The sequence below is a fragment of the Pseudophryne corroboree genome, chromosome 2, assembly GCF_028390025.1.
Source record: "Pseudophryne corroboree isolate aPseCor3 chromosome 2, aPseCor3.hap2, whole genome shotgun sequence".
NCBI classification, from domain to species: domain Eukaryota; kingdom Metazoa; phylum Chordata; class Amphibia; order Anura; family Myobatrachidae; genus Pseudophryne; species Pseudophryne corroboree.
Genome location: NC_086445.1, coordinates 387600608 through 387626184, shown reverse-complemented (window position 1 = coordinate 387626184; position 25577 = coordinate 387600608). Strand labels below are relative to the sequence as shown.

At 47.0% G+C, this 25577-nt stretch overlaps 1 protein-coding gene across 10 annotated transcripts in view; it reads right to left on the bottom strand.

Annotated features, from left to right (window-relative positions):
- Positions 1-25577, bottom strand: part of HERC2 (HECT and RLD domain containing E3 ubiquitin protein ligase 2) — a 618496-nt gene that overhangs the window by 80212 nt on the left and 512707 nt on the right. For 9 of the 10 annotated variants that reach the window (XM_063953293.1, XM_063953292.1, XM_063953291.1 and 6 more), the window contains 2 exons: positions 8154-8307; positions 4539-4646 (listed from right to left, as the gene is read on the bottom strand). In XM_063953293.1, coding sequence (XP_063809363.1) covers positions 4539-4646; positions 8154-8307 — 262 coding nt within the window. The remainder of the gene's footprint in view (positions 1-4538; positions 4647-8153; positions 8308-25577) is intronic. The other variant, XM_063953299.1, reaches the window with a different exon arrangement.

The following is a 25577-nucleotide window of genomic DNA, read 5'->3' as shown; positions in this document are numbered from 1 at the left end:
GGTTGCCTGGTGCAGCTTCTTTCCTCTACCCTTGCCTCTGGCCAGAAAGGATGCTCCTCTGACCCGCTTGCCTTTCTGAGGCCGAAAGGACTGCACTTGATAATACGGTGCTTTCTTAGGCTGTGAGGGAACCGGAGGTAAAAAAGTCGACTTCCCAGCAGTTGCTGTGGATACGAGGTCCGAGAGACCGTCCCCAAACAATTCCTCACCCTTATAAGGCAAAACCTCCATGTGTTTTTTAGAATCAGCATCACCTGTCCACTGCCGAGTCCATAATACTCTCCTGGCAGAAATGGACATTGCATTAATTCTAGATGCCAGCAGGCAAATGTCCCTCTGGGCATCCCACATATATAAGACGACGTCTTTTATATGTTCGATGGTTAGCAAAACAGTATCCCTGTCGAGAGAATCAATGTTGTCTGACAGGGTATCAGTCCATGCTGCTGCAGCACTACACATCCAGGCTGAAGCAATAGCAGGTCTCAGTAGAGTACCAGAGTGTGTATACACAGACTTCAGGATAGCTTCCTGCTTTCTATCCGCAGGCTCCTTTAGGGTGGCCGTATCCTGAGACGGCAGTGCCACCCTTTTAGATAAGCGTGTTAGCGCCTTGTCCACCCTAGGGGATGTTTCCCAACGTAACCTATCCGTTGGCGGGAAAGGGTGCGCCATCAGTAACCTCTTAGAAATCACTAGTTTCTTATCAGGGGAACTCCACGCTTCTTCACACAAATCATTTAATTCATCAGATGGGGGAAAAGTCACTGGCTGCTTTTTCTCCCCAAACATAATACCCCTCTTGGTGGTAACCGGGTTAATATCAGAAATGTGCAATACATCTTTCATTGCAGTAATCATGCATCGGATGGCTTTTGTAGACTGTACATTTGTCTCATCCTCATCTACACTGGAGTCAGACTCCGTGTCGACATCTGTGTCTACCATCTGAGCTAGCGGGCGTTTATGAGCCCCTGACGGCTTCTGAGTCGCCTGGGCAGGCGCGGGCTGAGACCCCGGCTGTCCCAAGGCTGCTGCGTCATCGAACCTTTTATGTAAGGAGTTGACACTGTCGGTTAAGACCTTCCACATATCCATCCAATCAGGTGTCGGCCCCGTCGGGGGCGACACCACACTTATCTGCCCCTGCTCCGCCTCCACGTAATCCTCCTCATCAAACATGTCGACACAGCCGTACCGACACACCGCACACACACAGGGAATGCTCAGACTGAGGACAGGACCCCACAAAGTCCTTTGGGGAGACAGAGAGAGAGTATGCCAGCACACACCACAGCGCTATATAAAACACAGGGATTTACACTATAAAAAGTGATTTACCCAATAGCTGCTTAAATATCTTATTTGCGCCTAAATTTATGTGCCCCCCCTCTCTTTTTTACCCTTCTTGTATCAGGATACTGCAGGGGAGAGCCTGGGGAGCTGCTTCCAGCGGAGCTGTGAAGGGAAAATGGCGCTAGTGTGCTGAGGAAGGCGGCCCCGCCCCCTCAGCGGCGGGCTTCTGTCCCGCGTTTTATGTAACTTAATGGCGGGGGTTTTTACACATATACAGTTTTCAGACTGTATTATGTGTATTTTAAGTGCCAAAAGGTATTATAATTGCTGCCCAGGGCGCCCCCCCCCCCCCCCAGCGCCCTGCACCCTACAGTGACCGGAGTGTGTGGTGTGCTGTGGGAGCAATGGCGCACAGCTGCGGTGCTGTGCGCTACCTTAATGAAGACAGGAGTCTTCTGCCGCCGATTTCATCGCTTCTCTTCTGTCTTCTTGCTCTGCAAGGGGGACGGCGGCGCGGCTCCGGACGATCGAGGTCAGGCCCTGTGTTCGAACCCTCTGGAGCTAATGGTGTCAAGTAGCCTAAGAAGCACAAGCTAGCTGCAAGCAGGTAGGTTTGCTTCTCTCCCCTCAGTCCCACGTAGCAATGAGTCTGTTGCCAGCAGATCTCACTGAAAATAAAAAACCTAACAAATACTTTCTTTTCTAGCAAGCTCAGGAGAGCCCACTAGGAGCACCCAGCTCTGGCCGGGCACAGATTCTAACTGAGGTCTGGAGGAGGGGCATAGAGGGAGGAGCCAGTGCACACCAGATAGTACCTAATCTTTCTTTTAGAGTGCCCAGTCTCCTGCGGAGCCCGTCTATTCCCCATGGTCCTTACGGAGTTCCCAGCATCCACTAGGACGTCAGAGAAAAAGTAGTTCTGACTCGTGGTGGTCTAGCTAAAGGGAAGAAGGCCATCTTAGACGCTTTTTTCAGTGTCTGCCAGTGACTATTTTCTCCAGTTCATGACCAAGCAGCATATCCCCTGCATAAGGGAGTGCCTCAAGCGCATTCTTGGAGTTGGCATCCGCATGCCAGGAATGTAGCCAAAGAGTCCTTCTGGCCACAACTGTGGAAGCTAAAACATTGGATGTTCAGACTCCAGTGTCTATGGCCGCCTCACCAAGGTAGGTACTCGCCTTTTGGATATTCAATACATGCACAAACAACTCTCTCTCACATTTGCCTTCTGTCAGTCCACATTCCAACTTCTCAGTCCAATCTCCAACAGCCTTAGCTAACCAGGCCGATGTCAGTGCAGGACGAGTGATGGCTCCAGCATGGGAATAAGTCGATTTTAGAAAATTCTCCAGCTTCTATCCGTGGGATCCTTGAGGGAAGAGGTATCTGGCATAGGGACCACCGAGGACCTAACTAAGTGTGCCATTTGCACACGTGGCACTTTCCTTGGGCATTAAGAGGTTAAAAGGAAACCATGCGTTTGGATAGCTGCAAATGTTTAGTCTGCTGCGACCAGGCTACCTCCAGAAGGAACGATAAATAAAAAATAAAAAAAAGGTGGGCGCTACTTAAGACTTAAGAATGTAATACTCTACTGGCAGCCCACACAGGGTGGATCTGGATATCCACCAACAGAAGTGAAGAAATTAGAAAAATAGTGTGGGCACTCAATTAGAAAATATTAATTCTGCTGCTGGGTTGGTAAATAACCATTTATTCTTAAAAAAGTTTAACACAATACAATAGTGAATTCACTTTAAAAACAACATAATATTAAACATAGAAACATTTAAACGTTTTAATTAGAGTCAGGAGTTGAAATTAATGACCAATCATGAGCAACCAATCATGAGCTAGTGATTAGAATAAAGAGAGACCCCATAGACAAACAGACATACCTCTGATGAAACCGCTGCCCCAGTAGGTGGAGAAACGCATCAGGTGACCGGAATACGACTTTGGAACGCAGGTGGAATGCACTGGAAGCCCCGAAACTGGAAGTTGCAGCACGCGACCGCAGACGGCGTCCCCTGGCAGATTGGACTCAGACTTGCACTCTTCAGCCGCAGGCAGCGGCCGCCCACAGCACAGATTGCAGTACTGGACTCTACCACACCGCACTAAGGTACTGTCTGTGCATACCAACTGCCGCAGCGCGGGGAAGAGTATTACACTGATCATACTGTGGGAACTGTGCATCAGCCATCTAGGCATTCGGTTGGCAACAGAATAGGTAGGACAGCAATCTTACTACAAGAACTCCCTCACCATACGTACAGTGGACATTCCATCTGGGTGTAGTATGGTTTGCCGGCGGTCGGGGTCCCGGCGACCAGCATACCGGTGCCGGAATCCCGACCGCCGGCATACCGACAGCTGGGCAAGCGCAAATGAGCCCCTTGCGGGCTCACTGCACTCGCCACGCTATCTATTCTCCCTCCAGGGGGGTCGTGGACGCCCAAGAGGGAGAAAAGATGTCGGGATTCCGGCGCCGGTATGGTGGTCGCCGGGAGGCCGGCCGCCGGCAACCTGAAGACCACCCATTCCATCTATACCTGGTGAAGTATGGCTGTTTATACTAACAACTAAAGGTTGCCCTAACTATACTAACTTTGCTCTCAATACACACACGCACCCTGTGGTGCCTCGGTACATTTACAGGGGTGCCCTGGATTAGTGGTCCAGGACCAGTTCAAAATTATTTATGGTCAATGTAATAGGCAAAACCAGTGCTGGTGGCTGACACTGATAACATACTGTATGTGGACAAACAGAAGCAAATCTTGTCCCTCACCACACACTTGAAACAGCGGCTCTTACTGGCCACTGTTTAGTAAGTAAACTCATTAGACTGAAATCAAGTAATCTGTGCGTTGCTGGCATGTAATAGAGAATCAGTTACATGAATTTTCTTTTAGCAGTATGTCTCCAGTGCTTCATGATCATTTATATTACTGTAGGCAATAAAGAGTATTGGACATATATTCCAGATAACCGGTAAACTGTAGAAGCAACCCCCCCCCCCTCCCCCCCCCAAACACTGCAGTATATGCCCCACATATGGTTCTGGCACGAACTGAATAAAACACTAGGTTTATGTATTTTACAATAAATTATTCATACAAAGCAAAGTTCAAGTTAAATTCTATAACTACAATTACAACTATAGTAATGTAAAAATACACACTTTAACTTAAATGGGTAAATGGTGTATTAATAATTCTCAAATCTTTGCACATCACCTGATCGGACTGACACTATCCTGTTGGCCCCATCCATTATGGTAAGTGGGTCATGACGCCGCTCTGTAGAACACTGGCGGTCAAATTCTACTCTAAGGCCCTCAGCACCTAAACAACCATAAAGAGAATTTTCACACAATTACAAGTCATATACTGTCGTTATAGATTATGCACAAACTAATATTAACACAAAGAACAAACCATAATAAAAATTTGTGTTTCAAAGTATACAGTCACAAGAACATACAAGGCAGTGAAAATAAACACAGTTTTTAAATTAGTTGCTACTGTAGCATAGCAGTCTAAAGTGGGTACGCTAATGAAGGAAACAAAATGCACTGGAGCTGAGAGCGTCACTATAAACAGATTTCAACAAGAAACACACAAGGAACCTGAAAGGTTTATGAGGGGTTTACTAAACCCTCCTGTAACAGGGTCTGTTTTGGTTTAATTAGTTGAAACTAAATGAAACGCTCTCCCTCACACATTTCAATGTCTTATCTCACAATTGAAAACAGTGTTAGTTGGAAATGTGCGCTATACAACATAAACAGCTAATTAGACCTCTGTATTTAAGGCTACATACAGGTAATAGATGTTTTTCGACCAGATCACTTTTCTAGTGAGAAAAACAAGTGGTCCTAAAGCACTTGTACTGATAAATTGCAACAGAAGGCAGGAACAGTTTCACAGTGATTCGCAAAGCTGACCTGCTTACTATCTGGCAGAGAACACAGTTTTTCCTACACTGCTGTTCTGGCTGGAGAAGCAAGACATTCTAAAAAGACCTTGTGCCCTGCACATTAAATGATCAAAACAAGTGATCCCGAAGCAACTTGTACTTTTATCCTCTAAACTCATGATACATTACTATAGCAACAGTGACTGTGTCAAAAATAGCCCGCTGCTTGCAGACTTTTACAACCAACCAGGGATTACTAAAGTCTACGTTTTGTAACTCCACATTAACAGATATGTCAGGGTTTTAATATGTCATAATACTGCTGTAAGTAAGTTTCATGCCGGCAGCTTGGCTCCTATTCCTTTCCAAACAAAATGTTTCTAGCTTGCCTCTCCACCAGGTCCTACACTGGCTCCACCTTACTTTTAAACTCCTCACACTCATCTATAAAGCCCTCAACCCAGTTCTTTATCTACATCTAACTCCACACTCCCGCCCACCCACTTTGTTTTGGTAAAGACTGCCCCCTTGTCTCTCAACCAAATACCTCCTCCCACCCATGCCTCCAGAATTTTGCGCATGCTGCGCCGCACCACTAGAATGCTTTCCCGATCAGACTCTCATACCCCTTTCACATCGCACAAATAACCCGGTACCGACACGGCATATTGCCGTGTCGAACCGGGTCAGTGTGCGATGTGAAAGCACACTGGGCGATTTAGCGGGTCGCCTGACCCGGTAAATCAACCCGGTAAAAAAGAAGGGTTTTACCCGGGTTGATTACCGGGTCAGGTGCGGTGTGAATGGGAGCCGTGTCGATGCGACACGGTTCCCATTCACAGGATAGGGAGAGGCGGCGCTGGAGATGAGCTCATCTCCCGACGCCGCCTCCACCCCCGCCCCTGCTGCTGCTGCGGCCTCCGTTGTCATGGCAACCGACCCGGTATATTGCCGGGTCGGGAAGCCTGCAACGGAGCGCAAATGCCGGATCCCACCCGGTAAGTACACGTTTGTCTTACCGGGTAGGACCCGGCATTTGCGGTGTGAATGCAGCATCAGTCTTTCCTCTTAAATGCTTCAAACCGGCTCTCAAAACCCATTTCCTTATTAAAGACTTCCAGCTCTCATCCTAACCCACTGTTCCATGCTCCATACTCACTGTGTTTCACCTCTGCTCATCTCCTGTCTGTCTGCCCCTCAACTTTACACTGTTAGTTCTCATAAGCAGGGCCCTCTTCCCTCATGTGCTTTTTCCTTCCGTCACATACACCATTGTCTTCTACTCACTGCTACCAAAGACACCGAACCTTTGAAATCTGTCGGCACTGCTTTTGTGGGTATTATGATAGGATATGCAGCAAAGCTGGTATAGCTTGTACTCAAAGTTCCACAATGTTTTCAGTACTGCAAGTCTTTTGCGCTCTCATTTGTTTGCACTATTTCTTCATATGTACTGTGCAAGTCACTGTGGGCTCCTTGCAGAGCAAAATAAAAAATTATATATATACATATACATATACACACACACACACACATACATATATATATATACATACAACCAATAACATTGATTTATTTTCGATGTTCTGATTGTACACTGTTTTGGCATTACTAGTCAGTGATGTGACCTCAACGCTGTTTTGATCTTGAGACTTTTGCAGTCAATTTAATTGTGTGGCTGTCTCTTCACTACCTTGTATTTACTTTAAGTGATAACATGAGGATGGGTATATTTTATCGCCCCTAGTCATTTTTGCAAATGGGACGTAAAAAAATTGTATACAAAAAAACCTATGCAGCAATGCTGGTATATGAGCAGTCCTCAAATTGTATATAATCATTTTACATCACAGTAGTAAAGAAAAAGACACAGAAGCCACCTTGCACAAAGGTTTAACAACAATATATTACTCCACATACTATGATCACTTTGTGCTGCTGGGGGGCAGAGTACTGTATATGTCTTTCTGCTTACCTCCATCCCCCTCCTGCCTATCACACTCCGTTCAGTGCTTACACAATCGCAGAAGCGTACAACTCCCTGCCTACTATAAGATCAGCACATTCATCTCCAGCTGTTGTGAGCATTAGGATGATCGGATGGACTAGCGATTCTACCCAAGATCACTTCAACAGAGGACATACCAGACAAGCAGGAGATGAATAAAAGATGCTCAAATTCTAAAAATGCTAATGATTTCTTTAAAAGTACTAGAATGAAATAAGTAACCATTAAGGTTACCCACATCTACAATCAGGGAGCATGAGAAAAATAAGGTATTGAGTATTGGAGTGAAATGCAAACCGTAAAATGGTCATCAGACTGCTTTAAATTGGAGAGTCTTTTAAAAAGTGGTGTGTATGATATTCTAGCGTATTATGTATATACACAGTACAATCTAACACCATGAAATAATGGGAGAACGATTTACAAAAGTACTGATATTTCAGAGCAAAATATTAACAGATAATCTCTTGAAGGAGAAGAAGCATAAAAACTTTCAATGAAGTATAACATCAATTGCCCAGTACATAACATAGCACCGAATCATCATTTGGCAGTCTCTAGTGTGTAGGAAAATGGAATGACTGATGGGTCAGACTTGAGTGACTGAATGACCTAAAGAAGCTAAAATCAAACCCTGCACATCAGTGGCCTTTCCTGCAATAGTACCATACATGAGAACTGTATGACATTATGGGAAGAATAGTGGGTGAGCACCAACCCTTAACTACAAAAATGTTTTTAATACAGAGGGAATTAATAAATCACTGATTTCACAGGGGGAAACAATAATAAATAACATTCAATGAATAGCTATTTTTGCAAAACTAAGGGCTAACAAAACTCTGACACACTGGGTCTCTAACCGAATAAAAAAAAAGCACACATTTTCCTAAAATAACGCATAACATGAAACTTGTGTACATACCTGGTATTTTTACTGTGCCACTTGTAGAGGTGTCATCTGTGTAAGGGTGGCTACTTTCTACTACAACTGGCTGTGAGGAGAGGCGGCCACTTTGCGAATCTGTAGCCACATCTTCCAGTTCTGTGACACAAAGCTCAAGCAACATATCTGCTACCTGAAAACATAATTACACATCCACCATTTAGTGTTGATCATGAAATCAAACAAATCTTTGATAGCATCGGCATCTAATGTTGTATACATATGTTGTGCAAGTAAACTGCTCAGTCATCTTAAAACTAAACACTGCTGGATATTAGAGAATAGTAATGCGCAGGCGCGAAGCCAAACTGAATGAATACAGGGTTTTTTTTCGCTAGGCAAACGCAGGCTGATTGACAGGAAGCGGACGTTTTAGGGTGGTAACTGCCCGTTTTCTAGGAGTGTCTGGTTAAACTAAGGTGTTCCAAAGCGTTTTCAGGGAGGGTGAGTGATGTCAGCTCTGGCCCCGATCAGCCTGTTTGTATCGCACTGTAGGAGTAAGTCCTGGGCTACGCACAGACTGGAAAAATCATTCGATGGTGAGCGAGTTGCAAACGGATTTGCAAATGTCCGCTGTCTGGAGAAATTTTCGCATGGCGTATGCATGCATTCGCACACTTGCACGGGGCGGGTTTCCACTCTCTCTATGGGCGGCGGCTATCTGATTGCAGCACTCTGAAAAAAATTTGCAGAGCAGTGATCAGGTCTGAATTAGGCCCACTGTCCTTACTATGATTTTGAATAGTACTACTGGAAAATATTTTTTACTCTATAGACTTTGAGAATCTTGAGTCATATTTGCTCTTCTCTACTGAGGTCACCAAGTTATTTGCTATATGAGCTTTACTGAGCTGAATAAAGTGTTTCTTATTAAGCATATGCAGATATTTTGTTGCATTCCACTGTAAAAATCTGTCTACATAATCAGTAGCTATTTGGGCAACCACCTTTTCCCCATTAAGCACAAAAAAGGATTAGCGTTCAAAAAATGTAAAAAGGAGAATGAATAGCTTTCATATTTACAGTAAACAGGCACAGAAATGGAGCAGGCTTAGATGGAAATATACATTATGGTAAGAACTTACCGTTGATAACGGTATTTCTCCTAAGTCCACAGGTTCCACAGCATAACAATGGGATATGATGGAGCGACAGCGGATTGGCACCAAACGATCAAAGCTTTCTGGCCTCCCAGGATGCAATGGGACCGTCCATATATCCCACCCCCTGGCTCAGGCAAATCCGTTGTATTCCAAAGCACAAGGCAGGAGCATCATGTAGAGCCCTTATCAGGCGAGAAGCACACACATGCACACCCTTCCATACAAGAAGGAAGATGTTAGTGAGTAGAAGGATCCTCAAATCAGGTGCGTCAGGGTTGGATCCCTGTGGAACCTGAGGACTTAGGAGAAATACAGTTATCAATGGTAAGTTCTTACCATAACGTATATTTCTCTGGCAGGGTCCACAGGTTATCCACAGGATAACAATAGTATTTCCCAAAGCAATTTAGTGGTGGGGATGCTCCTGATTGGACAGGAGAACCTTGCACCCGAATTCAGCGTCATGAGAGGCAAAAGTATCCAAGGCATAATGTCTAATGAATGTGTTAATGGAAGCGCATATGGCTGCCTTACATATCTGTTCTGCTGAAGCACCATGTTGTGCTGCCCATGAAGGACCTACCTTACGAGTAGAGTGAGCAGAGACATTAAATGGAACAGTGAGTTCAGCTTGAGAGTATGCTTCTGAAATGGTCATTCAAAGCCATCTTGCCTGCGTCTGTTTAGTAGCAGGCCATCCTCTCTTGTGAAATCCGTAGAGAATGAAGAGAGAATCTGTCTTTCTGATGGCACTGGTACGATCCATGTAGATCCTTAATGCCCGAACCATGTCCAGCGATGCATCTCCCGCAGAAAGTCCCGATACCTGAAAAGCCGGGACTACAATTTCTTCATTAAGGTGGAATTTAGACACCACCTTCGGAAGATACCCAGACCTAGTTCTAAGAACTGCTTTATCTGGATAAAATATCAGAAAAGGAGAACGACATGACAACGCTCCTAAATCTGACACTCTTCTAGCTGATGCCATAGTCAGTAGAAAGAGAACTTTAGCGGTCAACCGTTTAAGAGCCACTCTATTAAGTGGTTCAAACGGAGCAACTTACAAAGCTTTGAGGACTAGACTTAAGTTCCAAGATGCTGTAGGAGGAACAAAAGGCGGTTGAATGCGCAGCATTCCCTGGAAAAAAGTACACACATCCTGTAAATTGGCAATTTTCTTTTGGAACCATACAGTCAATGCCGATACTTGAACTCTCAAGGAAGCCACCTTCAAACCTTTATCAATTCCTGCCTGAAGGAAAGCTAAGACCCTGGAAACTCTGAAGGATTTCGGGTCCATATTTCTCTCACTGCACCAATGAATATAGGCCTGTCATATTCTGTGATATATACGAGCTGAGGAGGGTTTCCTTGCTCTGAGCATTGTTTGAATTACCTGTTGTGAGAATCCTCTTGACTTCAGGATAGAGGTTTCAAGAGCCACGCCGTCAAAGACAGTCGATCCAGATGTCTATGATAACACGGACCCTGCATTAGTAGATCTGGACGTTGAGGGCGCAGAATTGGAGCATCCATCGACATTCTCTGCAGATCTGTGTACCAATGCCTTCTGGGCCAAGCCGGAGCTATTAGAATCACGGCACCCTTTGCTTGCTTTATTTTCCTCACCACCCTGGGTAAAAGGGTGATTGGAGGAAACATATGCCAGATGAAAGTCCCATTTCACTGACAAGGCGTCCACAAAGATCGCTTTGGGATCCTTTGTTCTTGACCCGTATGCGGGCACTTTGTTGTTCAGACGGGACGCCATGAGATCTATCTCTGGCAATCCCCACTTGTCTACTAGAGTCTGAAAAACCTCCGGGTGTAGAGCCCATTCGCTTGCCTGAATGGCGTGTCGACTGAGAAAGTCCGCTTCCCAGTTTAGGACTCCCGGACAAATACTGCGGACAAGTCTGGGAGATAGAGTTCTGCCCACTTTAGAATGTGACTTACCTCCTTCATTGCTGTTTGGCGGGTTCCTCCCTGATGGTTGATGTACACTACTGCCGTTGCTTTGTCCGAGCGGAGCTGGACTGGTTTTCCTAGAAGAGTGTCCTTTGCTTGAATCAGTGCCATGTATATGGCCCGAAGTTCTAACAGGTTTATTGACAGGCAACTTTCTTCTGTGGTCCATTGTCCCTGGAACCATAATTTTCCGGACACTGCTCCCCAGCCCTGAAGACTGGCATCTGTTGTCAGGATCTCCCAATCTGATATCCAAAAGGGTCTCTCCTTGTCTAGATGGGCTGTCTGTAGCCACCAGGCTAATGACTTTCTTACCTTTACTGGAAGTACCATTGTCTGATTCTTTATTGTCTGATGTACGCCATTCCATCTGGCCAGAATCAGACGCTGCAGAGGCCTCAAGTGGAATTGCGCATACTCCACCATGTCAAATGTTGACACCATCAAACCCATCATTCGCATTGCTGCGTGAATTGATACTGTTTGACTGTGTAACAACTCCTGAATCTTTGATTGTAACTTGGATATCTTGTTCCGAGGTAAAAATACCTTCTGCAGACTTGAACCCAGTACAGCCCCCAAGCGAGTCATACGTTGTGATGGAAACAGAGATGACTTTGCCCAATTTATGAGCCACCCGTGCCTCTGCAGACATGTTCTTGTCTGTTGGAGATGGCACAGGAGCAATTCCTGTGATTGTGCCAGGATTAAAAGGTCGTAGAGGAAAAATTCTTATCCCCTGCTTGCGGAGATAAGCTGCCATGATCACCATAATCTTGGTAAATACTCTTGGGGCTGTGGCTAACCCAAAGGGTAGGGCCTGGAACTGAAAATGCTGCTGGTGGATAGCGAACCTGAGATAACACTGATGAGACAGTGCTATAGGAACATGTAGGTAAGCATCCTGAATATCCAGGGATACCATATAATCCCCTGGCTCCATGACCAAAACTATGGAGCGTAAGATCTCCATGTGGAACTTCGGCACCCAAATATATTTGTTTAGCAGTTTGAGAATGGGACGAAATGACCCATTTGGCTTCTGGACCAAAAATAGGTTGGCGTAAAACCCTGCCCCCGTTGTACCGGGGGTACTGGAATGATTACTCCTGACTGAAGAAATTTCTGAACTGCTTCTTGCAAAGCCCTGGCCTGTGTCTCTACCCGAGACGGGATGGTGCAGAAGAACCTTCGAGGAGGATGCTTCTTGAAGGGAAAAACATAACCTAGAGATACCGCTTCCTGCATCCAGGCATCTGCTGTAAATTGTCACCAGATCTGTGCAAACTGAAGGAGTCGGGCCCCCCACCCTGGTATCCCCCAGGTGGAGGTCCGCACCATCAGGCTGATGGCTTATCATCTGGTTTGGATGCTGGCCCTCTGGTAGCCCAATGCTTTTTTGATTTCCCAAACTTATTGTATTGGGGCTGTTTGCGATCACTTTTTCCCTTTGGTTATCCTTGAGACTGAAAGGGCCGGAAGCTCGGACCCCTAGGTCTGGGGTTATATGTGGAAGGAAACTTCACCTTCTTGGAGTCTGCTTCTGACTCAAGAATATCTGTCAATTCTTTACCAAACAGAATAATTCCCAAAAAAGGCAAAGATTCCAAAACTGTCTTGGACTCTGAATCAGCTTTCCAAATACGGAACCAAACTGCTCTGCGAGCAGCTATCGTTAAGGCTGATGCCCTAGAAGCAATAGTACCCATATCTAGTGCAGCTTCTTCCAAGAATACTGCTGCTTGTTTAATATGGGCTATATAAGATTTTTGCTCTCTAGAAGCTGATGAAAAATCACCTTCGAAATGCCTCAGCCCAGGCAGCCACTGCCTTTGCTATCCAAGCAGAAGCCATGGCTGGCCTTATGACTGCTCCAGACAGGGAAAATATGGTTTTTAGAAAACCATCCACTCTCCTATCTGTGACCTCATTTAAAGATGTTGATGGCAAAGGCAATATAGATTTTTGCACTATTCGAATCACGTGCGTATCTACCTTAGGAGCTACCTCCCTTTTTAAACAGTCCCGGGCTGGACAAGGATAATTAGAATCCCATTTTTTGGGAATTCTATATTTTTTGTTGGGTGTTGCCCAAGCCTCTTCCATTATTTACGTCAGTTGGTCTGACCCTGGAAACTCAGTCTTAACTGTCTTGGGACGTTTAAACACAGGTGCCTTGGTTTTTTAAACAGGCTCTGCTGAATCTTCTACGGACAGAGTGACCTTCATTGCTCTAATTAATTCAGCTACATCCACTGAGCTGAGAGCTTCTTCCTCCTCTTCGTATACTGAAGTAGAGTAAATAGAGCTTTCATCATACGATGAATCATCATGTGTAGCCTCTGAAGGTGAAAATTTACTTACCATTGGTTTATCAGCTTGTTTCATTTGAGAAGCTGCTGGGGGAAATGATATACCGAAGGTAAGGAGCTGCATGTATGGGTACCCTATACCTGGTACCGAAGCTGTAGGAATGATCCGTTCAGCTATACTGGACAAAGTCTGTGCAAACATAGCACAAGGTGGATCCATCTGTACCTGATGTTGTACAGGGATCTGCCTTGTGTTCTGCTGAAAAGCAAAACAATTTGCACATAAACTATCCTGAACCAGATCCTGAAAGGATAATACAGTTTTGCAAGACAAACATGATATGAGTGTTGCTGTGAGTGTACCTTCGTCACCTTTGCCGCTCTTAGACATGATAAATAATCAGCACTTTCACAGTGTACTACACAATTTGTGACTGTAATCACTTTAACCTTCTAAAGTGATATCAATCTGATCCTACCCATGCACCAGCATTGAGGATCAGAAGAAACCAACTGACAAACATATATTAAAGTCAGCAATCACATTAGCAGTCAGTCAGATGTTATATACTAGTCATATGAGCATATCATCAACTACAAACACTTTTTAAAGTATATAGGCGAACATTTACTGAATCCTGTATAAACAGATCTAACGTATTCAGACGTAATGCGAAGAAAACCGCAGACTCATATGCAATAGGCACTTAACTATTTGTACTTGACAAAGTAGATAGAAATTTAGTGCTGTATAACCCGTACTCATTAGAGTGGGATACAGGGAGACTTACCTCGCTTCCAGTGATTGATCAATATGTTAGCGTACGCTGAGTGGATCCAGACGCTACTAGTGTACACTGCCGCTCCAGGAACCTATAGCGGACACAGACGCTCAGTGAACACAGACGCACCGGTCTTATGGTTACGTTCAGTGAACACAGACGCAGTGATCACACAGCCGCCTATGATGCGACTGGATCTACCGTGGAAGCGCTAAGTGAACACTGACGCCGCGGCCTATGCTGCGACCGAGTCCCCTCTGGTACCGTCTGTGACGGAAGCAAGGAAACCGTTCATGGCGGGAGACTCGACAGAAACTGGTCATGAACCGTGGGGAGAGGCGACCAGAAGAGCGTCTGACTCCCCACCGCTGATGTCAACCCTAGGGATCGCAGCCTCATGCTATTCCTGGTGGCTCTGATCCCTAATGCCTAGCGCTGTAGCACCCGTGGTGGCGGCGCGTCAGCTAATGTTTGGTAGTCTCCTCCCAAAACAGTGCGGCTGTGTCCGTATTCCATCTAAGCAGAATCGATGCCTTACCTTCCCTCCGTGCTCCAGCCACAGCCTGGTAACGTCTGATGGACTTGCTAGTATATCCGACACAGACGCCCGCCGAAACAGCACTGTACTCATGGGTAAGCATTGTCGCGACCCAGGGGAGAGTTGTTGGAGCGACTCTTTCCAATATGCGTATAAGACACTGTTTGGAAAGACCACTCAAAAAAACAACAAAAAAACACATAAGACTATAAAAATAAAATAAGAAAGCTTGGGCTGCTCGTGAAACAGCAGCCCTCTGACCATGGTCCGGCTCCTGCCACAACAAACAAAAAACTGATTTGCATGAGCCAGGGGGCGGGATATATGGACGGGCCCGTTGCATCCTGGGAGGCCGGAAAGCTTTGATCGTTTGGTGCTAATCCGCTGTCGCTCCATCATATCCCATTGTTATCCTGTGGATAACCTGTGGACCCTGCCGGAGAAATTATGACATGTTTGAGTGCTAGTACTGCTTCACACAGATCATGGAAGGAGTCATTTGTTAAAGCAAAATCCGGGCTACTATGTTTATTAGCAAACGTCGGCATAGGTTTGTAAAGGACAGATCACGTCAAACTGACTTAATTAGCATCTACGAGGAAGTGAGCAAGAATCTTGACCAGGGAAAAGCAGTGGATGTGGTGTATTTAGATTTTACAAAAGTCTTCGATACAGTGCCTCATAGGAGGCTGATCATCAAATTAAGGGACATTGGCCTAGGAAAAACTATTTGCACATGGATAAGTAATTGGCTGGATAATAGAGTACAACGAGTAGCGGTCAATGGGATGTTCTCCAGCAGGGCACCAGTAGTCAGCGGAATACCGGAAGGGTCTGTACTTGGCCCGCTACTGTTAAAAAAAAGATTTTACTTACCGGTAAATCTATTTCTCGTAGTCCGTAGTGGATGCTGGGGACTCCGTAAGGACCATGGGGAATAGACGGGCTCCGCAGGAGACATGGGCACTTTAAGAAAGAATTTGGATACTGGTGTGCTCTGGCTCCTCCCTCTATGTCCCTTCTCCAGACCTCAGTTAGAGAACTGTGCCCGGAAGAGCTGACAGTACAAGGAAAATAAGAATTAACTTACCGATAATTCTATTTCTCATAGTCCGTAGTGGATGCTGGGGACTCCGTAAGGACCATGGGGAATAGCGGCTCCGCAGGAGACTGGGCACATCTAAAGAAAGCTTTAGGACTATCTGGTGTGCACTGGCTCCTCCCCCTATGACCCTCCTCCAAGCCTCAGTTAGGATACTGTGCCCGGACGAGCGTACACAATAAGGAAGGATTTTGAATCCCGGGTAAGACTCATACCAGCCACACCAATCACACCGTACAACCTGTGATCTGAACCCAGTTAACAGCATGATAACAGAGGAGCCTCTGAAAGATGGCTCACAACAATAATAACCCGATTTTTGTAACAATAACTATGTACAAGTATTGCAGACAATCCGCACTTGGGATGGGCGCCCAGCATCCACTACGGACTATGAGAAATAGAATTATCGGTAAGTAAATTCTTATTTTCTCTAACGTCCTAAGTGGATGCTGGGGACTCCGTAAGGACCATGGGGATTATACCAAAGCTCCCAAACGGGCGGGAGAGTGCGGATGACTCTGCAGCACCAATGAGAGAACTCCAGGTCCTCCTCAGCCAGGATATCAATTTTGTAGAATTTTACAAACGTATTTGCTCCTGACCAAGTAGCTGCTCGGCAAAGTTGTAAAGCCGAGACCCCTCGGGCAGCCGCCCAAGATGAGCCCACCTTCCTTGTGGAGTGGGCATTTACAGATTTTTGGCTGTGGCAGGCCTGCCACAGAATGTGCAAGCTGAATTGTACTACAAATCCAACGAGCAATAGTCTGCTTAGAAGCAGGAGCACCCAGCTTGTTGGGTGCATACAGGATAAACAGCGAGTCAGATTTCCTGACTCCAGCCGTCCTGGAACATATATTTTCAGGGCACTGACAACGTCTAGGAACTTGGAGGCCTCCAAGTCCCTAGCAGCCGCAGGCACCACCAATAGGTTGGTTCAGGTGAAACGCTGAAACCACCTTGGGGAGAAACTGAGGACGAGTCCTCAATTCCGCCCTGTCCGAATGGAAAATCAGATAAGGGCTTTTTCAGGATAAAGCCGCCAATTCTGACACGCGCCTGGCCCAGGCCAGGGCCAACAGCATGACCACTTTTCATGTGAGATATTTTAACTCCACAGATTTAAGTGGTTCAAACCAATGTGACTTTTGGAACCCAAAACTACATTGAGATCCCAAAGTGCCACTGGAGGCACAAAAGGAGGCTGTATATGCAGTACCCCTTTTACAAACGTCTGAACTTCAGGGACTGAAGCTAGTTCTTTTTGGAAGAAAATTGACAGGGCCGAAATTTGAACCTTAATGGACCCCAATTTCAGGCCCATAGACACTCCTGTTTGCAGGAAATGTAGGAATCGACCCAGTTGAATTTCCTCCGTTGGGCCTTACTGGCCTCGCACCACGCAACATATTTTCGCCAATTGCGGTGATAATGTTTTTGCGGTTACATCCTTCCTGGCTTTGATCAGGATAGGGATGACTTCATCCGGAATGCCTTTTTTCCTTCAGGATCCGGCGTTCAACCGCCATGCCGTCAAACGCAGCCGCGGTAAGTCTTGGAACAGACAGGGTCCTTGCTGGAGCAGGTCCCTTCTTAGAGGGAGAGGCCACGGATCCTCCGTGAGCATCTCTTGAAGTTCCGGTTACCAAGTCCTTCTTGGCCAATCCGGAACCACGAATATAGAGCTTACTCCTCTCCATCTTATCAATCTCAGTACCTTGGGTATGAGAGGCAGAGGAGGGAACACATACCCTGACTGGTACACCCACGGTGTTACCAGAGCGTCTACAGCCTATTGCCTGAGGGTCCCTGGACCTGGCGCAATACCTGTCGAGTTTTTAATCATGTGGAAGACTTCTGGGTGAAGTCCCCACTCTCCCGGGTGGAGGTCGTGCTGAGGAAGTCTGCTTCCCAGTTGTCCACTCCCGGAATGAATACTGCTGACAGTGCTATCACATGATTTTCCGCCCAGCGAAGAATCCTTGCAGCTTCTGCCATTGCCCTCCTGCTTCTTGTGCCACCCTGTCTGTTTACGTGGGTGACTGCCGTGATGTTGTCCGACTGGATCAACACCGGCTGACCTTGAAGCAGAGGTCTTGCTAAGCTTAGAGCATTGTAAATGTCCCTTAGCTTCAGGATATTTATGTGAAGTGATGTCTCCAGGCTTGACCATAAGCCCTGGATATTCCTTCCCTGTGTGACTGCTCCCCAGCCTCGCAGGCTGGCATCCGTGGTCACCAGGACCCAGTCCTGAATGCCTAATCTGCGGCCCTCTAGAAGATGAGCACTCTGCAACCACCACAGGAGGGACACCCTTGTCCTTGGTGACAGGGTTATCCGCTGATGCATCTGAAGATGCGACCCGGACCATTTGTCCAGCAGGTCCCACTGGAAAGTTCTTGCGTGGAATCTGTCGAATGGGATTGCTTCGTAGGAAGCCACCATTTTACCCAGAACCCTTGTGCATTGATGCACTGAGACTTGGCTCGGTTTTAGGAGGTTCCTGACTAGCTCGGATAACTCCCTGGCTTTCTCCTCCGGGAGAAACACCTTTTTCTGGACTGTGTCCAGGATCATCCCTAGGAACAGAAGACACGTCGTCGGAACCAGGTGCGATTTTGGAATATTGAGAATCCAATCGTGCTGCCGCAACACTACCTGAGATAGTGCTACACCGACCTCCAACTGTTCCCTGGATCTTACCCTTATCAGGGAATTGTCCAAGGAAGGGATAACTAAAATTCACTTCCTTCGAAGGAATATCATCATTTCGGCCATTACCTTGGTAAAGACCCGGGGTGCCGTGGACCATCCATACGGCAGCGTCTGAACTGATAGTGACAGTTCTGTACCATAAACCTGAGGTACCCTTGGTGAGAAGGGTAAATTTTGACATGAAGGTAAGCATCCTTGATGTCCCGAGACATCATGTAGTCCCCTTCTTCCAGGTTCGCAATCACTGTTCTGAGTGACTCAATCTTGAATTTGAACCTCTGTATGTAAGTGTTCAAAGATTTTAGATTTAGAATCGGTCTCACCGAGCCGTCCGACTTCGGTACCACAACAGTGTGGAATAATACCCCGTTCCCTGTTGCAGGAGGGGTATCTTGATAATCACCTGCTGGGAATACAGCTTGTGAATGGCTTCCAAAACGGTCTCCCTGTCAGAAGGAAACATCGGTAAAGCCGACTTTAGGAAACGGCGAGGGGGAGACGTCTCGAATTCTAATTTGTACCCCTGAGATATCACCTGAAGGATCCAGGGGTCTACTTGCGAGTGAGCCCACTGCGCGCTGAAATTCATTGAGACGGGCCCCCCACCGTGCCTGATTCTGCTTGTAAAGCCCCAGCGTATACTGAGGGCTTGGCAGAGGCGGGAGAGGGTTTCTGTTCCTGGGAACTGGCTGATTTCTGCAGCCTTTTTCCTCTCCCTCTGTCACGGGGCAGAAATGAGGAACCTTTTGCCCGCTTGTCCACGAAAAGACTGCGCCTGATAATACGGCGTCTTCTCATGTTGAGAGGCGACCTGGGGTGCAAACGTGGAATTCCCAGCTGTTGCCGTGGCCACCAGGTCTGAAAGACCGACCCCATATAACTCCTCCCCTTAATAAAGCAATACTTCCAAATGCCGTTTGGAATACGCATCACCTGACCACTGACGTGTCCATAACCCTCTACTGGTAGAAATGGACAACGCGCTTAGACTTGATGCCAGTCGGCAAATATTCCGCTGTGCATCACGCATATATAGAAATGCATCTTTTAAATGCTCTATAGGCAAAAATATACTGTCCCTATCTAGGGTATCAATATTTTCAGTCAGGGAATCCGACCACGCCAACCCAGCACTGCACATCCAGGCTGAGGCGATTGCTGGTCGCAGTATAACACCAGTATGTGTGTAAATACCTTTTAGGATACCCTCCTGCTTTCTATCAGCAGGATCCTTAAGGGCGGCCATCTCAGGCGAAGGTAGAGCCCTTACAAGCGTGTGAGCGCTTTATCCACCCTAGGGGGTGTTTCCCAACGCACCCTAACCTCTGGCGGGAAAGGATATAATGTCAATAAAAATTTTTCTTGTTATCGGGGGAAACCCACGCATCATCACACACCTCATTTAATTTCTCAGATTCAGGAAAACTACAGGTAGTTTTTCCTCACCGAACATAATACCCCTTTTTTTTGGTGGTACTCGTATTATCAGAAATGTGTAAAACATTTTTCATTGCCTCAATCATGTAACGCGTGGCCCTACTGGAAGTCACATTCGTCTCTTCACCGTCGACACTGGAGTCAGTATCCGTGTCGGCGTCTATATCTGCCATCTGAGGTAACGGGCGCTTTAGAGCCCCTGACGGCCTATGAGACGTCTGGACAGGCACAAGCTGAGTAGCCGGCTGTCTCATGTCAACCACTGTCTTTTATACAGAGCTGACACTGTCACGTAATTCCTTCCAACAGTTCATCCACTCAGGTGTCGACCCCCTAGGGGGTGACATCACTATTACAGGCAATCTGCTCCGTTTCCACATCATTTTTCTCCTCATACATGTCGACACAAAAGTACCGACATACAGCACACACACAGGGAATGCTCTGATAGAGGACAGGACCCCACTAGCCCTTTGGGGAGACAGAGGGAGAGTTTGCCAGCACACACCAGAGCGCTATATATATATATATACAGGGATAACCTTATATAAGTGTTTTTCCCCTTATAGCTGCTGTATAGTTAATACTGCGCCTAATTAGTGCCCCCCTCTCTTTTTTAACCCTTTCTGTAGTGTAGTGACTGCAGGGGAGAGCCAGGAAGCTTCCCTCCAACGGAGCTGTGAGGGAAAATGGCGCCAGTGTGCTGAGGAGATAAGGCCGCCGATAAGGGGGCGGAGCCTATCACCCGTTTTTCTATGTATTCTGGCAGGGGTTAAATGCATCCATATAGCCCAGGAGCTATATGTGATGCATTTTTTGCCATCCAAGGTGTTTTTATTGCGTCTCAGGGCGCCCCCCCCCCAGCTCCCTGCACCCTCAGTGACCGAAGTGTGAAGTGTGCTGAGAGCAATGGCGCACAGCTGCAGTGCTGTGCGCTACCTTGTTGAAGACAGGACGTCTTCTGCCGCCGATTTTCCGGACCTCTTCTGCCTTCTGGCTCTGTAAGGGGGCCGGCGGCGCGGCTCTGGGACCCATCCAAGCTGGGCCTGTGATCGTCCCTCTGGAGCTAATGTCCAGTAGCCTAAGAAGCCCAATCCACTCTGCACGCAGGTGATTTCGCTTCTTCTCCCCTTAGTCCCTCGATGCAGTGAGCCTGTTGCCAGCAGGTCTCACTGAAAATAAAAAACCTAAACTAAAACTTTCACTAAGAAGCTCAGGAGAGCCCCTAGTGTGCACCCTTCTCGTTCGGGCACAGAGATCTAACTGAGGCTTGGAGGAGGGTCATAGGGGGAGGAGCCAGTGCACACCAGATAGTCCTAAAGCTTTCTTTAGATGTGCCCAGTCTCCTGCGGAGCCGCTATTCCCCATGGTCCTTACGGAGTCCCCAGCATCCACTTAGGACGTTAGAGAAAGGATTTTGGAATCCAGGGCAAGACTCATACCAGTCACACCATATAACTCGTGATAAACTTACCCAGTTAACAGTATGAACAACAACGGAGCATCAGATCAACCCTGATGCAACCAACATAACCCTTATTTAAGCAATAACTATATACAAGTATTGCAGAAGAAGTCCGCACTTGGGACGGGCGCCCAGCATCCACTACGGACTACGAGAAATAGATTTACCGGTAAGTAAAATCTTATTTTCTCTAACGTCCTAGTGGATGCTGGGGACTCCGTAAGGACCATGGGGATTATACCAAAGCTCCCAAACGGGCGGAAGAGTGCGGATGACTCTGCAGCACCGAATGAGCAAACACAAGGTCCTCCTCAGCCAGGGTATCAAACTTGTAGAACTTTGCAAAGGTGTTTGAACCTGACCAAGTAGCTGCTCGGCAAAGCTGTAATGCAGAGACCCCTCGGGCAGCCGCCCAAGAAGAGTCCACCTTCCTTGTGGAATGGGCCTTAACTGATCTATGCAGCGGCAACTCTGCCGCAGAATGAGCCTGCTGAATCGTGTTACAGATCCAGCGAGCAATAGTTTGCTTTGAAGCAGGCGCCACAAGATTGTTGGAAGCATACAGGATAAACAAAGATTCTGTTTTCCTGACCCTAGCCGTTCTGGCTACATAAACCTTCAAAGCCCTGACCACATCTAGTAACTCGGAATCCTCCAAGTCACGAGTAGCCACAGGCACCACAATAGGTTGGTTCATATGAAAGGATGACACCACTTTTTTCAGAAATTTTGGACGGGTCTGCAATTCTGCCCTGTCCATATGGAAAACCAGATAGGGGCTTTTATGTGACAAAGCCGCTAATTCTGACACACGCCTAGCTGAAGCAAAGGCTAATAGCATGACCACCTTCCACTTGAGAAATTTTAACTCCACGGTTTTGAGTGGCTCAAACCAGTGTGACTTCAGGAAACTCAACACCACGTTAAGATCCCAAGGTGCCACTGGAGGCACAAAAGGGGGCTGAATATGCAGCACTCCCTTTGCAAACGTCTGGACTTCAGGAAGAGAAGCCAGTTCTTTTTGAAAGAAAATGGATAGAGACGAAATCTGGACCTTAATGGAACCCAATTTCAAGCCCAAAGTCACTCCCAACTGTAGGAAGTGAAGGAAACGGCCCAGCTGGAATTCCTCCGTAGGGGCATTCCTGGCCTCACACCAAGGAACATATTTTCGCCATATACGGTAATAATGTTTAGCCGTCACGTCCTTCCTAGCCTTTATCAGCGTAGGAATAACCTCATCCGGAATGCCTTTTTCTACTAGGATCCGGCGTTCAACCGCCATGCCATCAAACGCAGCCGCGGTAAGTCTTGGAACAGACAGGGCCCCTGTTGCAACAAGTCCTGTCTTAGAGGCAGAGGCCATGGGTCCTCTGTGAGCATTTCTTGCAGACCTGGATACCAAGTCCTTCTTGGCCAATCTGGAACAATGACCATTGTTCTCACTCTTCTTTTTCTTATGATTCTCAGCACCTTTGGAATGAGAGGAAGAGGAGGAAATACATAAATCGACAGGAACACCCACGGTGTCACTAGTGCGTCTACAGCTATCACCTGAGGGTCTCTTGACCTGGCACAATATCTCTGTAGCTTTTTGTTGAGGCGGGATGCCATCATGTCCACCTGTGGCAGTTCCCACCGCCTTGCAATCTGCGTGAAGACTTCTTGATGAAGTCCCCACTCTCCTGGGTGGAGGTCGTGCCTGCTGAGGAAGTCTGCTTCCCAATTGTCCACTCCCGGAATGAACACTGCTGACAGTGCTCTTACGTGATTCTCCGCCCAGCGAAGAATTCTGGTGGCTTTTACCATCGCCACCCTGCTCCTTGTGCTGCCTTGGCGGTTTACATGAGCCACTGCGGTGATATTGTCTGACTGAATCAGAACCGGTTGGTCGCGAAGCAGGGACTCCGCTTGACGTAGGGCGTTGTATATGGCCCTTAGTTCCAGGATGTTGATGTGAAGGCAAGTCTCCTGACTTGACCACAGCCGTTGGAAATTTCTTCCCTATGTGACTGCCCCCCACCCTCGGAGGCTTGCATCCGTGGTCACCAGGACCCAGTCCTGAATGCCGAATCTGCGACCTTCGAGAAGGTGAGCATATAAATAAATATATATCAGGAAGCGCTTCAAATCAAAACAATTTTTTATAATTTATTAAAAATCAATAATATGCAATTTAATATATAAAAATTGTAGACATAATATAGCTAAATGATTAACTTTCTCACTCGTATCTCCAATGTTGCATTAGTCCATATTGACAATGATTAGTATTAGTTGCTGTGGGGTCTTTGAATTAATTATCCCGTATTGCACTTGTCTCCTTTTGTTAGTCAGTTTATAAGCAACGTGAGGATTATAGTGGCTGGCACGCCAACATGCAGTGTTTCCTCCGTCAATTGTTGCAATGAGCACACTTAGGGGAACAGACGGAGGGAGGGCGCCAGTAAGATGATGTCCCGGCGCTATGCTACACCCCCGTCTGACCGCAACTATAAGTGTCCTGTATCGTAGTGTGCAGCAAAAAGAGGATCCCTCTTACCGGACTTGTAAAGTTCTCATAAACCGCGGAGTATTAGCAGCAAACTCCCGTAGCAGCGGCGGCTCTGTAATGTCCGTGAACGGCTTGTTTTGCACCACAGCCTTGGAGACACTTTCAATGAATGGGTCGTTAGGATGGCACCCTGCAGCCACCACAGGAGAGACACCCTGGCCCTAGGGGATAGGGTGATTAACTGATGCATCTGAAGATGTGATCCGGACCATTTGTCCAGTAAGTCCCATTGGAAGGTCCTCGCATGGAACCTGCCGAAGGGAATGGCCTCGTATGATGCCACAATCCTTCCCAGGACACGAGTGCAGTGATGCACTGACACCTGTTTTGGTTTTAATAGATTCCTGACCAGTGTCACGAGCTCCTGAGCTCTCTCTATCGGGAGATAAACCCTTTTCTGGTCTGTGCCTAGGATCATGCCTAGGAGAGGCAGATGAGCTGTAGGAACCAACTGCGACTTTGGAATATATAGAATCCAGCCGTGTTGCCGTTACACTTCCAGAGAAAGTGATACGCTGTTCAGCCACTGCTCTCTTGATCTCGCCTTTATGAGGAGATCGTCCAAGTACGTGACAATAGTGACCCTTGCTTCCGCAGGAGCACCATCATCTCCGCCATTACCTTGGTGAACATTCTCGGGGCCGTGGAGAGACCAAACGGCAACGTCTGAAATTGGTAATGACAATCCCGTACCGCAATTCTGAGGTACGCCTGATGAGGTGGATAAATGGGGACATGAAGGTATGCATCCTTTATGTACCGATTCACCATAAAATCTCCCCCTTTCAGGCTTGCAAAGACCGCTCTTAGCGATTCCATCTTGAACTTGAACCTTTTCAGGTATATGTTCAGGGATTTTAAATTCAATATGGGTCTGACCGAACCGTCCGGTTTTGGGACTACAACATGGTCGAATAATAACCCCCTCCTTGTTGAAGGAGGGGAACCTTGACCACCACCTGTTGAAGATACAATTTGTGAATTGCAGTTAACACTGTTTTCCTCTCGTGGGGGGAAGCCGGCAGGGCCGTCGGTGAGGGGGCATCTTCTCAAAGTCCAGCTTGTATCCCTGAGACACAATATCTATTGCCCAGGGATCTAACAGGGAGTGAACCCCCTTGTGGCTGAACTTACTAAGGCGTGCCCCCACCGTGCCTAGCTCCGCCTGTGGAGCCCCAGCGACATGCAGTGGATTTTTGTAGAGGCCGGGGAGGACTTCTGTTTCTGGGAACTAGCTGTGTTGTGCAGCTTCTTTCCTCTGCCCCCGCCTCTGGCAAGAAAGGACGCACCTCGGACTTTCTTGTTTCTTTGTTCGAAAGGCTGCATTTGATAATGTCGTGCTTTCCTAGGCTGTGTAGGAATATAAGGCAAAATATCAGAATTACCAGCTATAGCTGTGGAGACCAGGTCCGAGAACCCTTCTC